Consider the following 21,126-nt stretch of genomic DNA (forward strand, 5'->3'; position numbering starts at 1 on the left):
CAAGCCGAGGACAAGCTGCGAAAATTTCCCTAAGACCTTCAAACTATTAGACCCGTTGACTGAGCACCTATGGGGATCCATGATCCTATTCTTTCTTCACCCCAACATGAAAACCCATACCCCCCACAAAACGAAAAATGAAAAAAAAAGCCAACAACTCGGTCACTTTCTTTGTAAACAGCAGGTCCTAGAAAAGACTTCTCAAAGATTTGTCCTTAGTTCAGTCATTGAGTGGAGATAAATAACTGGGTAAGAATGGAGGCAAAGTATTGGGAGGGGAGTAAGGGACTAACCAGTCGATTTTTAATTTTAATTTTTTTTAACATCGTGGAGTTTAGGCAAAGAGTGAGAGATAAAGTGGGAGGGAAGGAGGTGGCCGGAGTAAGATGGTCGAATTGTTTTAGTTTCTAAAAGTTCTAACAAGCGCAATAATGTAACGAGTCTCCCTCTCTCTCTCTCTGTCTCTCTCTCTCTCTCTCTCTCTCTCTCTCTCTCTGTCTCTCTCTGTCTCTCTCTCCCCTCTCTCTCTCGGTCTTTCTCTGTCTTTTGATCCCCAAATACTGCAACATTGTTGTAACCACTGACAGTGTTATCCTTGGTAATACGGTTACAATCTGCAACATTGTTACCATCTGCAACAGTGTTCCAGTTTCTCCTTCCCTTCCAGACTTCGGCCCCTAGTCGTTACCTAGAGATGATACTGCCCATTCAGATTCCAGCAAGGGCTCTCTCTTCCTTCATCAAACAAAACTACCTCCACTATCACTCTCCTGGATGGATAGTCTTCAGAAAATTATGACAGCTATCCCCGAATGTAGATCAAAAAGCCAACGGGATATGATAGCTCTTTCTCTCAAATAATCCCCTTTAGATGCACCAGATCCTTTGCCCATGGCTGGATCGAATGTAAATTCAGCAAAAACGACTTAGCATCTTTCTAAAGAGAGAGAAGAGCATTTCCTGAAACTGAGGTCAGGTTCACTCTTGCCTTTTCAAACGACCCTTAGAAACCATGTGTCTGTCCTCTAGCGGGGAATAACCCAAAATGCACTGGCCAGTGTTCAGCTCTGTAGCTCGTGGACCCTCGACGTTCTAAGTTGATTCATTCATTCTTGTATTTGAGTCTGTCTGTCCCTGTAGGTCTCTCTGTCTCTCCTCTCTCCCGTCTCTTTCTCCCGTTCTCCTCCTCTCCTCTCTTCTCCTATTTTTCCCTCTCTCCTCTTTCTTTTGTTTCTATCTCTTCTCTTTTTTTCCTCTTCCTCTTTCCTGATCTCTGCCTCTGTTTCTCCGTCTCTGTTTCTGTCTCTGTTTCTGCCTCTGTTTCTGCCTCTTCCCTTTGCCCCTTTTTCGATTTTAAACAGGGTCCCTGCTTTAGGTTTTAGGCAAGGGTCTTCCCCTTAATGAGGCTCGGAAATGTAGACGCTGTCGCTTTAACGGCGAACCAGCTGATTGTCTCCTACAGCAGATGGCCCCGGAGTCCAGATTTGCATTCATTGTCTTCAAATCTGTTTTCGCGCTGGTGTTAGAGATTTCAGCAGCAGCAGCAGCAGATTCATCCCTAGATCAGAATACAAAAAGAGAGGGAAGGAAAATAACACCCAGCCCGTGTGGTTTTAATGGGCACCTAGGAAGCGGCGCTCCGCTAGGCGCTTGGAGAGTCGCGGCTGGGGTTTCAGCTAGTGGCCGCCCGGCAGCGCTCCAGCTTCGCTCGTAGGCAGCCCTTCCCCTCCGGCGATGCCGGCTCTGAGTGCGGGCAGAGTGGCTTCTTTCTCTCCCCGAGAACTATGTGTCCCGAGCCGCCCTAAACCCCACTCCTCTCCCCACCTGGTCCTCAACTGCCTTCTCCTCCGTAGGCGATTGTAAATTCGTTGGTCGATTGTGTGGTTCTGGGCGCGTGTTGAAGATGCTCGGGTCTCCCTCGCACACAGCACCCCACAATCACTGGCTTCTTACCCTGGCTGACGCAACTGCTTGCCCCGGGACCCTAAGCTCTTCCTTGGATTTTCTGACGAACTTCTGGGTTTTTTTCTCCTTCTCTACTTATACCTAAGTACACAACATTTAAACTAACTTTTCTCTCTTGCTTTCTTTCTTTTTTCCTTTCCCCTCTTTTCTCCTTTCTTTTCTTTATCCTCTCTTTTCTCCTACTTTTCTCTCAGTCTCTCTCATTTTTACTTTTTCTCTTCCCTTTTATCTCTTTTTCCGTTCCTGTGTCTCTCAGTTTTTCTCTTTTCTCCCTCTCTCCCTTTCCTGTCCTTTCCACTCTTTCTTCTTTCTCCTCTCTTATAACTCCCTCCCCTCTTATCACCCGGTTTCTCTTTCATTGTCGCTGTCTCTGAGTCTGTCTTTCTCTGTAAGCTCCATGGATGCCTGTTGTCTTCCGTATTAGACTCTGAGCAGGGTCTAGTTTTTGCCTTTGTACCCCACGGTCCTTCGCACATAGAAGACGCTTAATAAATACTACTTGATTGTGTCTCTATGCATCTATCTCTGTCTCTCTCTCTCCCCTACGCGCTCGGGTTTTCTCTCCCTCTTTCATTTCTTCCATTCTTTCCGCCGCCCCTCCCCTCCCCCAACGGTAAATATTTTCAAAACAACTCCTAAACCACCCACCAAAACGCTCCTCGACAAAATCCGCCAGTCCCCGAGTCTCTTGAGGAGCCGGCGGGACGCTGTTAGCAATCAGTGCTACTGCCGGGAAAGTTTACACACACATCCCAGTGCGTGTGGGCCCACACTCTCACTTTCTTTACAAATATGTACGCCTTCACACATAAATAGGCAGTGTTTGAGTATGCCTCCAGCGTGTGTCTGTATCAATAGACCGACATACGCGCGTACAGAGCAGGCAGTAGATACCCTGGGCACGCAGCGGAACGCCCGGCTCACGTGCTCCCGAGACAGCCAAGCGCGGCTTGTTGAGGGGAAAACTTCTGCAGCCCTGGGTAGCGCGGAGAGGGAGAGGTAGGTAGATGTGGGCGGGCGGGCGGACGGAGCTAGGCTAGGCTAGGCTGCCGCGCGCCCAGGACTGCTCTCCGCCCGCTCTCACCTCCAGGACTCGGCGTGGAGCCGGGAGCTGGGCAGTGGCTGGAGGGCGCCTCCGGCTCGCCCGGCGCCCTCCAATCCAGCGCGACTATGCAAATGAGCGCTCCTTATCGGGAAGGCGGCTCCGCCTCCTTGGTGTGTCCCTCTGCTTGCAGTAACCCATTCATGGGGCCTCGGAACGGCTGTATCTCGGCTCCCCCTCTCAGAGCAGCCAGCTTCTCACTAGATCCATTTCTTCCCTTGGCTCTGACAATTCATCCTGGGATTTTCTCCCCCACCCACCCCACCTTTTTTTTTTTTTTGGTTCGGAGTTAGAGTGGTGGGGAGGAAAGGGGAGGGGGGCTGGGAGGGAGGAAGGGGGCGAGATTAGGCAGCCGTCCATCTCCTCCTGCTTCTCCCAGAAAACAGGTGATGCTCCTGGCCAGCGAACGCTCTCTGGATGCAGGCCGGGCTGCGGCGGGAAGGATGTTATAGGCGAGCGGAGGTGAACGCCGGCGGCAGGAGCGAACTTGCCGAGGGAGGGAAGGGGAGGGCAAAGCAAGCCAAACTTTGACGGAGGCCTACATCGCCCAGCAGCGGTTGCAAGCAGAAGCCTGAGCTTCTCCAGAGACACACAGACGGACAGACAAACTTTGGCTCTTCGTTTCTTTCGAGGACTCTTATTTTTTGGGGGAGGGGGGAAGGAACGCTTGCCTGTGAGAGTCTTGTGACTATTCAGGGCTCGGTGGATAGTGTCCTTTAAACACACACACACACACACAAAACCAAGAAAAAATTTCTTTTTAAAGAGTCATCTGTTCTAGTGGATCAGACTTTTTAAATGTTTGGGATTCAAGATACATTAGGAAGAGGACCAGCTCTGAAAGAGAAAGCTCTAGGCGCGGAGATGGATTCGGTCCGGTCCTGGGTTCGAAACGTCGGAGTGGTGGATGCAAACGTTGCGGCGCAAAGGTAAATAAATTTATACCCATTCTTCCCCCTTCAGTTTCCTTCTCTTCCCTCTTCTCTTCTTTCCTCTTTTCTTCTCTCTTGTTTCACATTTTTACCGCTCTATCATCTCTTTTTTCTTTCCTTTCTCATTCGCTTTCTCATCCCTTTGCTTCCCCCCCCCCCATTTTCTCTTCTTCTCTCCTCTTTCCATCTTGTTTTTCTCCTTCCATTCTCCGTCTCTGTCTTTCTGTTTTCTTTACCTCTCCGATCTCTATCCTCGGTCCTTCTCATTTTCTCTCATCTCTCAATCCCTCTCATATCTCTCCCCCCCTCATGTTTCTGCTTTCCCCATCTGTCACCTTCTTCTCTGAACGCGGTGGCTTCATCTAGAGACCTCGCCATTCCTACTTTCCCTCCGTCAAAGGGCTCTCTGTCATTGGAAAATAAGGGAACCGGGGCTCCGAGTTGCCTCTGTAATTCTGTCATCCTGCCCCTTCTCACGAACTCCTGAACAGGAGTCTCATCAGTGTTTCAAACCCCAACCCGGCCCTCCCAGACCAGCGCCTCCAGCGCCCCCGTCTCGAGATCTGCGTCCCCGAGGCCCGCGAGCTCAGCTGTCACTTTCCCGGGAGCCCGAGGATGTGCCCGAGGCAGAGGCAGCGAGGGAGACCCCAGTTAGCGAGCAGCTGTCACCCGGCGCCACCACCTGAGAGGACAAGAAAAGAGAGGTTTCGCCCTAAACTCAGGAGTTAGCCCCCACCCCCACCCTGCCATTTGGGCCGATCGCCCCCATCCCCCAGCCCAGCCTGGCTTGCAGGGCTGGCGGCGGAATGTCCAGCTGGGAGAGGCGGCTCCGCTCAGGGAGAGAGCCAGCAAGCCAGCTCCGGGAAACTGCGGGGAGCCGAGCCGCAGGAGAGTCTGGAAAGTCACGGGAAGGAAAGAGAAGGAAAGGGAAAGGAAAGAAAGGGAAGGAAAGGGAAGGAGAGGGAAGGGAAGGAAAAGAAAGACGCAAGGAAAGGAAAGGAAGAAAGAAACAAAGGGGAAAGGAAGAGGAAAATGCAGAGATAGAAGAGAAAAACAAGGGGAAAATGAAGGAAGAGAACTAGGCAGAAGGAAAAATTGGAAAGAAAGAAGAGAAACAGAAAAAAGAAGACGAAAGAAGGGAAAGAATGGAGGAAAAGAAAAAAAGGTGAAAGAAAAAAGAGAAAAAAAGCACAAAGAAAATAGAGAATTAAGACAAATAAAGGAGGAAAAGAAAAAAAAAGACTCGAAGGAAGAAGGAAGAAAGTAGGGGAGAAAGAAAAAGAAGGAAGAACAGAAGACAGGAAAGGATAACAGAGAGAAGCCTTAACACCCAAAGTCAGTTTGCTTGGTGAACAGGAGCTACAAACTTCTCTTCCTCTTGTTTTCAGAGGTCCCTGGAGTTGACACTGAGGCAAAAGAAATGCCACACTCGGGTCCCCAGTCTCCTTAAATGCCCCTTTAAGAAGTAGGCCGCCTGTTGGATTCCTTTTGCCTTGAACCCGCAGCGGTTTGTTGTTAATTCCCCCTCCCTTTTTTTTTGCTTGCCCTTCCTCACCCTCAGCAGCTGCTCCAGAAGTCCAAGGCTCTGCTTTCCTAGGTCCAGCGCAATCCACCTGAGACGAAGCTTCCGCCTTCCCCTTTTCATAGCCCACAGCCAAACCCCTTCCTAGAGAAGCTGCTTGAACCGTCGCTGTGCCCGGCTGGATCGAACCTCCTCCCTGGGCCTGGAATCCAGTTGCAATCCTACCTAACTGAATTCAGTGATCTGATCCAGATAGGAGATCAGCTAAGGCCCAGTCCAGCCAACCTGATTTTTCAGGGCCAGCCAGCTGAGCCTCGGAGGCCGGCACGATTCTCTTCGCAGCCCGCCTGGGGAGCGGCCCAGCCGAGACAGAGATTTTCTTAGCTCAATGGAAGATACTGGTTCCAAAAGCCTCTATCTTTTCCTGGGAGATTTGGGGACAACTGCCTCTTCTTCACCGCCTCAAGCTAAACAGTTCTCCAAGCTCATTCCTGTCGTAGGAAACTACAACCCCCCACTCGCCGAACTCGGGCGGGGGCAGATGAAACTTCCCGGAGAAGATACCGCCGGGGTTGCTCATAGGCTCCCCGCAGAAGATGAGGATCCCACTATTTCTTACAGTGATATTTTAGAGAAACTGAGTCTCTCCCTCCAACCTCTGCTCCTCCTCACCATTTTTTCTTAAGAGTGAAGGCGCCTTGTGGTCTCGGCTATGAGGTACTGAGCGCTCTTGGGGACTCTTGCACAGCGCAGCTCCGCAGTTGAAGCGAACACCCCAAGGCCTGGGAGGTGAAATTTTGAAGCTCAGGAACTCCGAAACTAGAACTGAACCAGGCCTTCGGGAAAGCTGGACAAGCGACTTCTCAGTCGGCTGGGGGCCTGACTGTGTACACACAGGCTTCGAGAACAGGCGTGCACGCTCGTCCATCCATCCATCCATCCATCCATCCATCCATCCATCCATCCATCCATCAGTCCGTCCGTCTGTCCATTCCCCACCCACCCCCCTTCTTGGCCTCATTTTTTTCCCCTGGGGGAAAATGCCCAAGCATCAGTCAGTTTCCTCTCCTGGGGTTGAGGTGGGGGAGGTAGGGAGTGGTGGCTGTGATGGGAAGATATTCATCCTCACTGGAGAGCTTTTCATCTTTTAATAAAACTTTGGATTCTCCAGCCCCGCTACCCCTGGGGTTGTTCCCTCGAAGTCACTCACTCTGTTCTCCCTACTCGGGGCTTCACCTGGGACCGAAGGACTCTGGGATTGAAGAGAATTAGACAGAATCTGGGTCCCAAATGAGCAGGACTTTCCTGGAGAAGAAAAGCCTGGGGGTGGGTAAGGCCTTTAGCTGGGCCTGGAGAAAATGGGACGAGGTACCTCGTTTTTTGGCCGCCCTAGCTCGCATCTTGGACTTTGTCTATCCCCAGGGCTGCTATTTCAGGAGTCAGTTTTGGTTCTTTCCCCAGTTTAGGAATCTTTCCTGGAAGAGGGGGAGGGAGCAAACACGCAAACAGAAGGTTACCAGCTCTAGAAAGGAGAAAAAGGAAAAACAATCAGCCCTCAAACTAGGATGACGAGTTGGCTTTTCATAGGCAAACAAGTCGCTTCTAACAATATACTAATAATCAGGGTTATTAATCCCACTCAGCACCAATCCCTTTCTCTGCTCCTTCCCAGACCATCCAACCCAGGTATTGGGGTAGGGAAAAGGCTCCGAGAAAAATGGGGGGAGGCGTGGGGGATGCTTGGAAAAGCAAACAAACAGAAGGGGGGGTGGTCTCTGTCAGGTCCTGTGCTCTCAGACCTCAGGGACAGAGAGAGACCAGGCAGGGAGGACTGTCCTTTGCAGCAGGGATCCAGGCCTTGTGGTAGGGACATCCAGAGCCCATTGCTTCGGTTCGAAAGCTACAACCAAGGGGGCTCAGGCCTGGACCACATCTAAGAGATTGTTGAACTTTGTGCTCTCCCTGCCCGGGTCAAAGTAACCACCCAAGAGACTGGGGGTCTTTTTGTACCTTCCACTGGACGATGGGGCAGTCCCTCCTGCAAAATGCCTGTCAGGTTCCAACTTTTAAGATTAGATAACTAAGGTGCCGAGCTTTATTATAGAAGGCCCAATTTTTAATGGGAGTGGAGTGGGGGCTCGTCAGTGCCCTCGAGAGACTTTAGGGGCCTGGCTTCTGGGCAAGGCAGGGCTGTGGCCCTCGGATTCTCAGAGAAGTGTTTGATTAAAGGGTAACAGTAGCGTTTTTGGAGCCCTCTGTTTCCCCATGCCACTCTCTTCTGTTCTTCCGCAGCGGGGTAGCCCTGTCCCGGGCTCATTTTGAGAAACAGCCTCCTTCCAACTTGCGAAAATCCAATTTCTTCCACTTCGTCTTGGCCCTCTATGACCGGCAGGGTCAGCCGGTGGAGATCGAAAGGACCGCCTTCGTGGACTTCGTTGAAAACGACAAAGTAAGATGGGGGAGGAGGGGGGCTAGGTCAAAGTTTTTCCGCCCCTCACCAGTGGATCCCCCACGCCCCACTCGCACTCACGGCACTTAATAACTCACTTCTGCAAAGTAGCAGAGAGTCCTTCCATCTGTCACTGCGCGGTCCTGGACAGCTAGGCTCACTCGGGTTGATAAATGGAGGAATCGCGACCAGAAAGGAAAGAACCCCTTACTTCCCCCAGCCCCGTCGCCTCCTCACCTCTCTTTTCCCTCCTCTTTTAGCCCCCCATCATGTACCTTTCAAATATGGAGCTGCCCCTCGGCCTCATCCAGGACCTTTCCTGACTCCTCATAATTAGCCGCTCTGGTCAATTGCATTTTCAAGCAATTTCCAGAAATAAAATCCAGTTAAAAAACAAACAACAAAGAAGACGAGGAAGAAAAAGAATCCCCCCCTCCCCACGCTGCACCGTTTTTTTTTTTTAAGTTGACTGGGCCCCTGCCCAAGTAGTCGGTCACCTTGCTTGCAGAGAATTCTTCAGGGAGCCCAGAGCAAGACAAAGCGATTCCCGTTTATCCGTGGAGCCCAGTCTCTGCCGGGCTCTTGACCTTTCCGAGGGCATTTGGGGGATAGGGTGAGAAATACCTCAGCACACCCCCTTGGGCTCAGGAATGGAATTCAGAAGCAGGTGAAGACGCTCTGGACTCGGTTTGCTTGAGCCCAGGGGAGGGGAAGAGTGTAAGCAAAGGGGCTTGGAGAGACCAAGCAGACCAGAGCGCAGTCCTTTTTCTGAGATCCATTCCACCAGAGCCTTACTTTTTCTTAATGTCCCTGGCCTTCGGCCGAAGACACGGGTAGGCTGTCACAAGCATACAGGCATACATTCTCATACATTTTAACAAATAAATAAATACAAAAAACAAAGTATGTTTCTGGGGAAGGATGTTGTGTCCCCACATGGTCCTGGCTTTGGAGGCTCCACAAATAAATAGGAGATTTTCAAGTTGGGGAGAACTGGGCTTTGAAGGTAGTGGTGGTGGGCCCGCATGGCAGAAATATTTGGAACTTTTCTGACCTCCTGGATCGGGAGTTATCAGTCCCGGAGGGGCCGACGAGGTCGGCTCCTCGACCAAGGCAGGTTAATGTTCGAGCTTTCGGTTGGAGGGTGGGGGACTGGGAAGGACATCGAGACAGCAAGACAGATGTTTTTTTAATCCCATCTCTTTCTAGGAACAAGGTAATGAGAAGACCAACAACGGCACCCACTACAAATTACAGCTCCTTTATAGCAATGGTGAGGCCTTCTTCAGTGCAGAAAAGGGAAGGGATAAGTGGTGGTGGGGGGGAGGGGAGAGGGAGGATGAGAGGGCGTTGAGGTTTTCAAACGAAAGGGATTTGAACTCGCAGCTCTGTGTCCTGATGGGGACATGCTCTCAGGTGACTTCCACTGCAGTAGCTAAGGAGGTGTCAGAAGTTGAGCAGCCAGGGGAGGAAGCTGTGACAGAGGGAGGCTAATTTAGTGGGGAAACTAAGCCCAGCTTGGGCCTTCAGGCGTGCGCACCGTTAGCCTGCGTCCAGGCGCAAGGAGAAAAACCAGAAAACTACAAGGCTCCAGCGCGCTCAATTTTTTTTTTTTTTTTTGGTGGCGTGGGGAGAGGAATGGGAACGGACAGGCTAGTAACTTTAGTTTTCCCTCCCAGCAGAGTTTCTCACACCCTCTTTTTTTTTTTAAGTGCAAGATCAAAGCTCTTATCTATTTATTGGGGGAGGTGGAGGGTTATCTCTTCACTGAGTCGAGGTTCCTGGAAGAAGTTCGCCCTGTCTAGTGCGGGAGTCAAGTGAGTGACTTCTCTTTCTTCTCCACTCACCTTCCTAGGGGTCAGGACCGAACAGGATCTCTTTGTCCGGCTCATCGACTCCGTCACGAAGCAGGTGAGCTAAGCGGGTCGGCTTCTGGCCTCTTTTCCTCCCCCTTCATTTCCTTCTCTCCCCCACACCCCTTGTCTATCTTCTCACTGCTGGGGCTCTCTGTCATTCTCCCATCGCTCATCTCCCCTCTCATTGCCCCTCTAGGCTTCTTCCAAACTCACTAGCCGCCAAAGTCTAAGTCCTGGGTTCCTCCTCGGCTGAGTGGTGCCAATGAGGAAGAAAAAAGAGAGTAGGGAGGACCCCACTTTCTAATTAACCAACTGGCCCCGGATGACAATCTCAAAGGGAATGATAGATTTGAAATAATTTGGGGGAAGGGGATTCAAGTAAAAATAATTTTACCTCCTAGAGATATATTAATATTTGGCAGAATGTTTTTTTTACCCCCCCCCCCCCGCCAAGTTTTCCTAACGACTGCCTCAGCTGTCCAGTTCACTTCTCTCCCCTTTGCTAGAGAAGACCTGGGAAGCCGTCCTTAAAAAATGCTAGACGAGAAAGATTTATTTTGTGTCTGTTTTTAAATCATCTTTCTCTTCTCTTCCTCCTTCATTCTCTTCTCCTGGCAGCCCATAGCTTATGAGGGACAGAACAAGAACCCGGAGATGTGCCGAGTTCTACTCACACACGAAGTCATGTGCAGGTAAGCCGAAGTTTCTGGCAGATTGCTGAATGATTCTCTTTGGAGAGAGGGAGAGACACTTGGAGACCCTTTTCTCACCTCGCGCCCAACAGAGCGAAAGACGAACTGACCGAAAGATCAGAGATAGAGAGACCCTTCTCCCATCTCTGGCTCCTGCCTCTCCCTTCTCGTCCCCACTATTGCGTTTCTAGGACAGCTGTTAAAAGCCCAGGAAGGGGCAAATAGAAGGTGAGCAGTTTTGCTCCTGCCGACTTTCCGGAGGGAGTATCTTTCTTTCCAGAGTAGACACAGTACCCCTCTCCACAAATTTCCTAGGACCTCACCAGGAATCTTGGAAAGCGAAGGAGAAACAACCAATTCCCCAAATACGTGACATGAGCCGGGCGAAGTGGGACTAGACAGTTTCCATGGTCTAGGCGAGAAAACATTGCGTGCACGCAAGGGGGGAAAGACTTGACTTGATGGGGGTGACCAGTTTTAGAAAGTCTCCCAGGGTAGGGGCAGGGGAGACCCTGAAAAGAGAACTAATGGCAGCATTCCCAACCAGCATGGGGAATGCTGGTCTGTTTTCTCTCTTGCTGCGGAGGCCACCCCGCGTGTGGGGGTGGGTTTGCCGGGTTCTAACACTTGTCCAGTACAGACTGGGTCTAGTCTTAGTGAAATGGACTGGGGTCCTCTTAATCCAACTGTGCGCGCAGCAGAGGTGTTAAGTCTCGCCTTGGGCTGGGAAGAGAGATTGTGTGTGAGGTGTACTTAGCTCAGGCAGCTAAAACGGGCTTTGGGGCACCGGTATGTTTTCTAAGTTCATTTCCGCGCGCGGAAAAGTATCACCTATGATTTCACCTCGAAGGGAAATTGCTTAGGTCCTCCTGCGGCTGGCCAGCGCCACAGAGCAAGCCCAGATCAGTTCCTTTTCTAGTGAAAGGTCTTGCGGACCTGGGTCCTACTGGGGTGAGGAGGATTAGGGAAATCTTTATTTGCAGTAGGGGAAAGCTAACCGCTGACTTCTGGTTAATAGACTTCTCTAGGTGCAGGTCCTTTTGCTCTACCTTCGCTACCCTTCGCTTTAAGAGTTTAATGGGATCAAATCTCCTCGTTTCCAGTATTTTTAGGGGATGAAGAGGGGCAGTGTTAATTGTTTCCTTGGCTGGAAGGGGATTTAGAAGTCTCACAATGAAGGAAAAAAAATATATTGAAGAGAATCTTTTTTGGGGGGGGGGGCGTGGGGGTGGGGGTTGGGGTGGGGTCAGACTCCGCATTCAGTCTTAGCCGTGTCTTCCGGGTTACTGGTCTCCCTTTGGTTTCTAACGACTTCACCCGCTAGAAGAGAAAGCATCACTTCCTCCAGTTTGGGAAAAAGAAGCCAACGTCTTCTCTCGCCTTATCTCACCCCCCAGCCCCGAGGCTCGGGGATATTCTTTTTTCTTCTTCAGTAACAAAAGGTCCCTAGATTGATTTCTGGCGGCTTTGCTGGCAGCCCTGGCTGCCCCTACCCCTTTACCCAGCGTAGCCCGAGAGAAACCATAACAATCAGATGTGTTTGCTTTTGGGGCTACCCAAATATTATCAAAACAAACTCGCCCAACCTGAAGTTCAGTTTAGCCACTGGGCCTCCGCTGAGGACCGGAGGCAGGTCTCCTTTCCAGTGCCGACCTGGGGCTGGCTGACAGCCGGAGGCAGCCAAGCCGGCCCTCCCCTCCCTTCCAGGGCGTTCATTTCTCTGAGCCCCGGCTGCCCGCCACTGCCGCCGGCCCGGCCTTTGCCGGAGTGATTAACCCGAGAAGAAAACACAATCCCGAAATGTACTTTCCGTGTGATACCTAGATTAAAGAGACAGAGCACAGGGGCTCCGGGTGGCTAATCAAAGGACAAGGGTTGGGCTCCCTTTACCCCCTCCCCTCCCGCCGCCCCTTAAACGTCTTTGTTTGGAGACACCCTCCCAGGGAAGGAATTGCCCATTGTCTGGCGAATTACACCTAGCAATTTAAATGAGCCAGACCCACCCCACCCAGCTGCAAGGCCCGCCTGACAGCAGTATTTGTATTTTTTTTTAAAGCCCAATCCAAGCCTCCTTATTTTATGCTGTTTAAATAAGAGGCGGCAGGCATCAATTTTTAAAAGCCTCTAGTTTAGTCTGCATTAGCAACAGAATATAAAAATTTAATGCGCTGGAACTTCTCGCCAGTTTTGAGAACAGTGGAGGAGCTCGGCTATTGTTCCCCCCCCCCCCCAACCTCCCTTCGCTGTGGGTAAAGTAGAGATCTGCTCTCTCTCTCTCTCCCTCCCTCCCTCTCCCTCCCTCTCCCTCTCTCCCTCCCTCTCTCTCTCTCTCTCTCTCTCTCTCTCTCTCTCTCTCTCTCTCTCTCGACTTCGGTTCCCCTCTCAGTTCTCCCTCCTATTATTAGCTCTCTGTAACTTTGGTTAAGTGCTCTCATCTCTCCGAGCAAGAGTTTATCAACTACCTACTATGCTAGGGTGAGGGGACGTAGTGAATAAAACAGCCCTGGTTTCCAATCACTAGCTGTGTGACACTGGACAAGTCGCTTACCCTCTCAGTATCCTGAAGCAGCTTTGTAAGACTGTGTTAGGGACGGCAGAGGGAGCTTTCCTGCTGGGGAGTCCCCCTCCCCCAAGAAATTAGTAGTTTTGCCCCTCTCTCCTCACCTGCAAAAGAACACCTCTGCCCGCCTCCCACAAAGTCACAAAACACAATGCTAGGAACTACGGAAACAAAGTAAAAAAAAAAAGTTCTGAAACAGTTCATTTGGACAAGCAGCTTACATTCTAGTAGGGGTAGGGACCGTTGGGTAAACGGTATACAACATGTAAAAGGCTAAATAAAGGTAAAGTATATACACCCATGAAATAAAGCTAACATTCCCCTAGGTCGAAGGGTTGGGTGAAGAATCAAATGCCTCCATGTGGGGAGGCTCTTTGGGCCACCACAGGTGGTATAAATATAACTCATTCTACTGTTACTAGGCTGTATCCCAAGCAGGCCTCTTTCTTAGCCTCCCTTCCCATTAGAGCAGTTTGACTCCAGGGGGATAAAAGTTCTCCCTGCCTCAAGCTTTGGCAATACAGATACCTTGGTCTCTACTACTTGGGAGGGACGATTCAAAGGCCTAAATCCCTAGTAGTTAGAAAACCTAATTAGTTTCATTTGCATTGAGTCCTTGACATAACTGGACACATTTTCCCATCTCCCTATGTTTCTTGGTGACTGGAGTCTAACTAACCTTCAGTGGAAAAAGGGCATATATGTATGCACTAGTCTTTAAGGGGGAGAGCAGCAAAGTTTGAAAAAAAAATTCCCCAGGAATCACTTTACCCCCATTCTTTTCAACTGAACCCCCCCTTCCTCATTTTGCCAATTATTAGCCAGGAAAACTCTCCTCTCTTCTGTTGCTGCCAGCCGCCCCTGCGCCCTCAATGCTCAGAGGGTTAAAAGATATTATAATTTGAACAGAAGTAGTCTCGAGGCCTACAGCTGGCTAATAACAGAGTTGTATTGAGGGCTCGAAAGCCCCACAGCTGTGACTTTTCGCCACAAGGCTCAGGCTAGACAGGAGCCTAATCAGATGGGCCAGCCGGCCAGTGGGGCCAGTGTCTTTATCGGCCAGATGGTGTGAATTTAGACACTTTTGTTATGCAATCACAGGGAGGAGTTGAAGAGGAGAGAACAAAACAAAGGCGGCCATGCTGGGCGCTTATTTGAGTTTGAAATTAGAGACAGATTTTGGAAAGTTGAGGGCTGAATTTGAAAAGCAAGTTTTATTTTTTGAGGGGCACTGGTTGGTCTTGTCCAGAAGCTTATCTGACTGGACACCCTTTTTGTAGGGCTGTCTCCTCTCCCATAGTAGTAGTAGTAATGACAGCACCAATAATAGCAATATTAATAATAGGAAAGTATCTCACAAATCTTAAAGAACTGTAGACATGTGGTCATATCAGTGAGATCCTAAATTGGGAGTTTAACAGTGATGAGGGCGATAAACTCTAACAGCTGCTAACTCCCTCTCCTCCGATCCTTTGTATTGATTTTATATATTTTCTATATACAAATGTTTAATATACTTATGTAATAAAGACATATTGAAGAGATAATGACATAGGACATTAAAGACATATTATCTCCCTTGATTGACTATAAGTTCCTTGAGGGCAGGGGCTGTTTCATTTTTGTTTTTCTATATCGAGCACCTACCACAGTACCTGACCCACAACTGGCACTAAATAAATGCTTCCTGATTGATTTATTGACCACGACTCAACTTTTGGTTCTATCAATTCCTACCTATGTGACCTTGGGCAATCGATTAATTGATAAAGTGAATGACTGAACCTCTCTGGGTCTAAGTTTGCTCATCTCTAAAAAAAGGAGTATTTAGGCTTGGTTGTTCAGTTGTTTTCAATCATGTCTGACTCGTGACCACTTTTGGGGTTTCCTTGGCAAAGATATAGGCGTTGTTTGTCATTTCCTTCTCCAGCTCATTTGACAGATGAGAAAACTGAGGCGAACATTGTTAAGTGACTTGCCCAGGTTTGAACAGCTAGTAGGAGTCTGAGGACAGATTTGAAGTCAGGAAGATGAGTTTGACCCCAGGCCACCTAATTGCCCCTGAGTTAGACTAGATGGGGGAATTTTTCAATTTTGGGGGGAGTCATGAGGCAGCGAGGTGGCTAAGTAGATACTGTTCTGGGCCTGGGGTCAGGGTTGTTGTGAAGATTTAATGAGATAATGTTTGCAAAATGCTTAGCACAGTCCCTGGCATGGAGTAGATGCTACATAAACACTTATTCCATTGCATTCATGGCCTCCTTGGCAGCCTGGGAAGCCTACTGACACATTTTTAGAATAGTGTTTTTACATACATAAAATAAAATACATAGGATTCCAAAGGTTAGTAAAATTAAAATGTAATTTTCCCTCCATCCACATTCACTGGCCTCCTGAAATCTATGCACAAACCCCAGGTTAAGAACTCATAGACTAGACGAGAGATCCCTTTCAACTCTGTTTATGATCCTCTGTGTTCAGAGAGGGGAAATCCCCTGCCCACAGGAATGCAGCTAGAAAGTAGTATAGTAGGGATGGGCATCCAGGTCTCCTGGTACCCAAGTTCAGAGCTCTTTGTGCCAGGTTCAGCAGAATGAGAGTCCCCTGGGTATCTCTCCAACTGGATTACAACTCCTTCTCCTCTCTTCCAAACATTCATCAAATAATCTTCTTAGATCGGGGGAAGGATGAAAGAAGTCCTGGGAGTGAAAGTTCTAAAGAGACTGAGGTGAATAGAGGACTATGGGAATGAGCAAAACCACCAGGCCAAATGGGGAAACCACTTTCATTTTTTTATTTCTGGGGAAAGTGCCGACCTTCTGGTTTCTCTTTGCTAGGCATAAACATATAAACACCATCTTAACCAGGCCAAGGACTGGGTTCCCAGTCTTTTCCTGGCATTTCATACTTTTGAGCTAGCTCTGTCAGAAAACCAATCCCAAAGGAACTGATCCAACCCGATCTTGGGCTCAGACCTGGTCATCCTCAGCCTCAACCTATACATCCAGTGAAGGGGAGAATCTCGGGAATTATCTGGGTCTCTGAGGTCCTGCATCTCTGAGCCTAAAATCACAGGTCCTGACTGGAGGTGGAAAGAACACTCCCTCTGTTGACAGAGCGCCTAGATTCAAATTCTTTCTGCTGTTTATTACTGGTATGACCTTGGGCAGGTAGTTCAACTTCTCTGGGCCTCCCTTTTCTTGCCTGGAAAGTGAGGGAACTGGGCTGGATGGGCTCTGTTTTCTCTTCCAGTTCTAGATCTGTGAGTCTATGACCTCTAAGAGGACAGATGGGCAGCTAGAGCCTAGGGCCTGGAGTCAGGAAGACCTGAGTTCAAATCTAGCCTCAGACACTGACAAACTTTGTGACCCTAGACAAGTCATTTTATGTCTGACGGTTTCCTCAACTTTAAATCAGTTATAAGAGTAGTATCTATCCTCCCAGGGATGTTGTGAGGCTCAAAGGAGATATTTGAACATAGCAGGCACTTAAAAAATGCTTCTTCCCTTCTCCTTTTTCCAGCACTAAATCTGTGATCTATAGCTTCTGCTTTAAGGTCCATAATCAACCAACAAGCATTTACTAACATTCTTGCAAATCCCAATATTATGTTCCAGGGGTGCAGGATGAAAAAACAAAGAAATGATTCCTGCCCTATGGGAACTTACATTCTATTGGGGGAGGGGTATGTATACATGTAAGAGGATGTATAAAATACCTCTAAGGGAATTTGGGAGGTAGAGACACTAATACCTGGTGGGGGGGTGAGGTGCAGGGAAGAATTGTTGTTCAGTCACGTCTGATTCTTTATGATCCCACTTGGGGTTTTCTTGGCAAAGATACTGGAGTGGTTTGCCATTTCCTTCTCCAGCTCATTTTTACACATGAGGAAACTGAGGCAAACAGGGTTAAGTGTCTTGCCCCGGGTCACACAGCTAATAAGAGGCCAGATTTGAACTCAGGTCTTCTTAACACTCTATCCACTGGGCCTCCTAGAAGCTGGGGTAGAATTAGGAAAGGCTCAACGTAGGAAGAATCCAAGGATTTGAAGAGGCACAGGTAAACAGGCCTGAATTTTATTTTCAAAACAAATCAGGACTAAGCCCAGCTGGTGGAGGACGCATTTTGTTGCCTTTTGAAAAATTAATAACAACAATTCATACTCAGGCAGTGCTCTAAGGTTTATAAATCCTTTCTCTGGCAATAACTCTATGAGATGAGGATGGGGGAGGGAGAGTGAAGACCGTGATTCCCATTTCACAGAGTAGGAAGCAGAGGTTCAGAGAAGTAATCTTCTTTCATGAGGACATTTCAGTATTCCTAGGAATTTCTTTCACGATTGTTTTTCAATTCAACATAAGTTCAACAAACACTCATTATTTACCTACTATGTGCCAGGCACCATGAAAGGTTCTAGGTATATAAAGGCCAAACTAAAATGGTTTTTAAGATTCAGTTTGTTATATAGAAAATCTGATGGGATCTTAGTACAAAGATCCTGCCCTTTTATATTTGAATTTTCTTCACTTCCCTCAAGTTAACCCCCCACAATTATACTGCTTTGGCACCACACTTACATTTTTATCTGTTTTCCTTCTTCTCCTGAGGAAATCCCCATGGAAAGGCAACTGAATTCAGCTGAGGAATTTTGCAAACTCACTCGTTCTCCTCAGAACTGTTCTTGATAAAGCTAAGCAGATGGGTCCATTTTGACACTGCTCTCTGTGTGTGTTTTCTTTCTGAAATCCCATGCAGCTAGCTCAGCAGTCATGCCCACTCTGGGGTCAGTTGACATGTTGATGATGTCAGCTGAGATAATCCAGGTTGATAGTCCTGAGTTCCTAGGGAATGGAGGCCTCAGAGTTGCATGATTTGAGTCAAGTCTTCTCTAGCAATGCTGAAGCATCATGAGGATGTAAATAATATTACAGTAATGGGAGAAATAAGAAGAGAGAGAGAGAGACAGAGAGAGACAGAGAGAGAGACAGAGACAGAGAGACAGACAGAGAGACAGAGACAGACAGACAGACAGACAGAGACAGAGAGAGAGACAGAGACAGACAGACAGACAGAGACAGAGAGAGACAGAGACAGAGAGACAAAGACAGAGACAGGGAGAGAGAGAACCCAACAGCTGACCAGAATTTTTATTAGTGTTAATCTTGGGTTGGATTGAAAATTTAAAAATAAAATCAAATGTAATTTCAAAGGCAATAGGTAAAATATCTTTTAAAAAAGCCCAGTGGTTAAGTTTGGCTTTTCAGAAGATTTTTTCTCTTCTATTTTCAGCTGATTTGGTGAAAGTTCTCAAGAGCCCATTTAGCAAAAGTTCACTGCATCTGTCAGTTTGTACAGCCCAGGAGGGAAGGGCCTTGTCTTATTTCTCATGATGTTTCCCCTAAGTCCTTGCACGGGGCCCTGCACATGCAGAAGAGACAAAGCATGTTTGTTGAATTGAGTTGACCTGACTTTCTCTGGTATATATCACAATCAGGGCTCTTTACAATTATGGTTCCTCATTCATGAAATCTGCCTATCCTGGGATGGAGGAGTAGATCTGTTTTTGATTCGCATCTACAAGCTAGTCAATGGAGGACTGGGGGATTGGGAGGGGGTGGTGGTGGAGTATAAACAGATGATAGAGAACTGCACTGAAAATCGGTGTCACCTGGGGATTTGACTATGGGACTACCACTGCCATATGTACCATGGAAGGAGTTGGGTGACTCAGGAGCAATGCACTGCACTCTCCTGCTCTGTAAAATAAAGACCATCATATTTAGAATTATGGGATCATAGATGCATAGTTGGAACATAGTTGGAAGGGACTAAGGTGCCATCTAGTCCAAACCTTGAGCCGCTGAGGCACTTGCCCAAGCCTTCTGGATTCACATCCATCCCTCTTCCTACATGGCCTCTTGTAATCACTGGCTAATCGATGGCACTGATTTTTGCCTTGTGTAGTATGGACAATAGTATTTTCTATCTCAGCCATTTCAAAATTACATCCCTGGCCAAATCTGAACAGTTCCCCAACATGGTAAAAACACCAGGGCCATAGTGACTATGGGCTGTACACTGTGTGGTTTGAAAATAGCCAGGACAGATTCAGAAGTCTGGAGTTTCTTTAAGCAGGGGACAGACAGCATGGTGGGGTATGTCTCTGTATCTACAGCTCTTCTCCCAGAGCCTGGAACGTAGGAGCTTCTCATAAATACTTGTAGAATTAGATTTCCAATTTATCTCCCACAGGTAGTTTACTTTGATTATTTGGCTCAAGTTCCAGGTGTTACTTGAACTCCTGAGATCCAGTCCAATGCAATCTGATCTAATTTATTAATTCAACAAATATTTACTGCATTCTTAATATGTACAAAGCACCACAATAAGCATTAGGGATATCAAATAACTAAAAAAAACTCTATAGTTCTACTTGGGGGAGAAGTGATTAATGAATGAAAAAAAAATGAAGCACTTCCTATGTTCTAAGCACTCCTAACTAAGAGATATGACTTGTAGATATATAAGTGGATGTATGATACTTTGAGGGTGAAGGACAGGGTACTAATAGCTAAGTGGGCCAGGAAACTCCCTGCAGGTTAGCAGGTGACGTTGGAGCTGGGCCTTGAAAGAAACTAAGGATTCCAAGAGGGAGAGGTGTTCCGAGCTTCTGGAATGGAGATCACTGCTTGCAAAGGCTTGTAGGTGGGAAATGGAATGCCAAGTTCATGGTGAAACAAGCAGGCTGGTTTGGTTGGAGTGTACTGTTCAAGGAAGGGAAGAATTGGAATCAATTTCATACCATCTCTAGGCCCCAACTCTTTCCTCATCTCTAATCCTTGAACAAACCAAATGTCTGCCCTGGGTTAAGGGACCTCCGAGGTCCTTCCTACATTTGTGAATAAGGCTTTATAATCATACTTTCAGCTCTATGTTGTCTTCTTTTTGAACTAACTATAACAAAGTCTGACCCTGGACCAACGATGTTGTGTACAGAGTGGATGCTTGATAAAAATATTTGCTAAATTAAGGAGGAAATGAACTTCCCCTGATGTCCAGCATGTTTTTGTCCACTCCCTGCCGCAGTGAAGGTGGCCTTTGCTCACTGCCTGCAGATTGCTTTTGTTTGTTTGTTTGTTTGTTGTATTAGCCTACCTAAGCTAACTCCAACTAGGAAAGTGCTGTCTGTCACTCCGGAAACATACATTTCTAAAGCATTCTAAAGCTGAACTGATTTAGATTATCCATACCACTGGCACCCTCTGTTACCATTGATCCTTCCTTCCTTCCTTCCTTCCTTCCTTCCTTCCTTCCTTCCTTCCTTCCTTCCTTCCTTCCTTCCTTCCTTCCTTCCTCCCTCCTTCCCTCTCTCTCTCTTCCTTCCTTCCTTCCTTCCCCCTTCCTTCCTTCCTCCCTTCCTCCCTCCTTCCTTCCTTTCTCCCTCTCTCCCTCCCTCCCTTCCTCTTTCCCTCCTTCCTTCCTCTCTTCCTCCCTTCCTTCCTTCCTTCCTTCCTTCCTTCCTTCCTTCCTTCCCCCTTCCTTCCTTCCTCCCTTCCTCCCTCATTCCTTCCTTTCTCCCTCCCTTCCTCTCTCCCTCCTTCCTCCCTTCCTTCCTTCCTTCCTTCCTTCCTTCCTTCCTTCCTTCCTTCCCTCCTTCCTTCCCCCTTCCTTCCTTCCTCCCTTCGTCCCTCCTTCCTTCCTTTCTCCCTCTCTCCCTCCCTCCCTCTCTCCCTCCTTCCTTCCTCTCTTCCTTCCTTCCTTCCTTCTTCCTTCCTTCCTTCTTCCTTCCTTCCTTCCCTCCTTCCTCCCTCCCTCCATTCCTTCCTTCCTCCCTCTCTCCTTTCCAGCATCTACTATGTGCCCAGTTTTGTATGAGGCTCTGAGGGGGTAAATGAAGAATGATATCATCCTCACCCTTCGGCAATTCACAGTCTCCTTATAAAGTCCCACATTCAAAGGATGTCAGAGCTGGAAGGCACCTTAGAGGGTCCAGTCCAGTACCCTCCTTTTGCAGAAGAGATAAATTGAGAAAAGGAAAGTGAGTGACT

At 48.2% G+C, this 21,126-nt stretch overlaps 1 protein-coding gene across 1 annotated transcript in view; it reads left to right on the top strand.

The window, feature by feature from the left end:
• The first annotated feature begins 3,820 nt into the window (after positions 1–3,820).
• The window catches only part of EBF2 (EBF transcription factor 2), a 202,334-nt gene continuing 185,028 nt past the window's right edge, over positions 3,821–21,126 (top strand). The window contains 5 exon segments of the mRNA XM_036750741.1: positions 3,821–3,996; positions 7,814–7,970; positions 9,180–9,243; positions 9,826–9,881; positions 10,445–10,518. Coding sequence (XP_036606636.1) covers positions 3,866–3,996; positions 7,814–7,970; positions 9,180–9,243; positions 9,826–9,881; positions 10,445–10,518 — 482 coding nt within the window. The 5' untranslated portion in view covers positions 3,821–3,865.

This window comes from Trichosurus vulpecula, chromosome 3 (assembly GCF_011100635.1).
Source record: "Trichosurus vulpecula isolate mTriVul1 chromosome 3, mTriVul1.pri, whole genome shotgun sequence".
NCBI lineage: Eukaryota > Metazoa > Chordata > Mammalia > Diprotodontia > Phalangeridae > Trichosurus > Trichosurus vulpecula.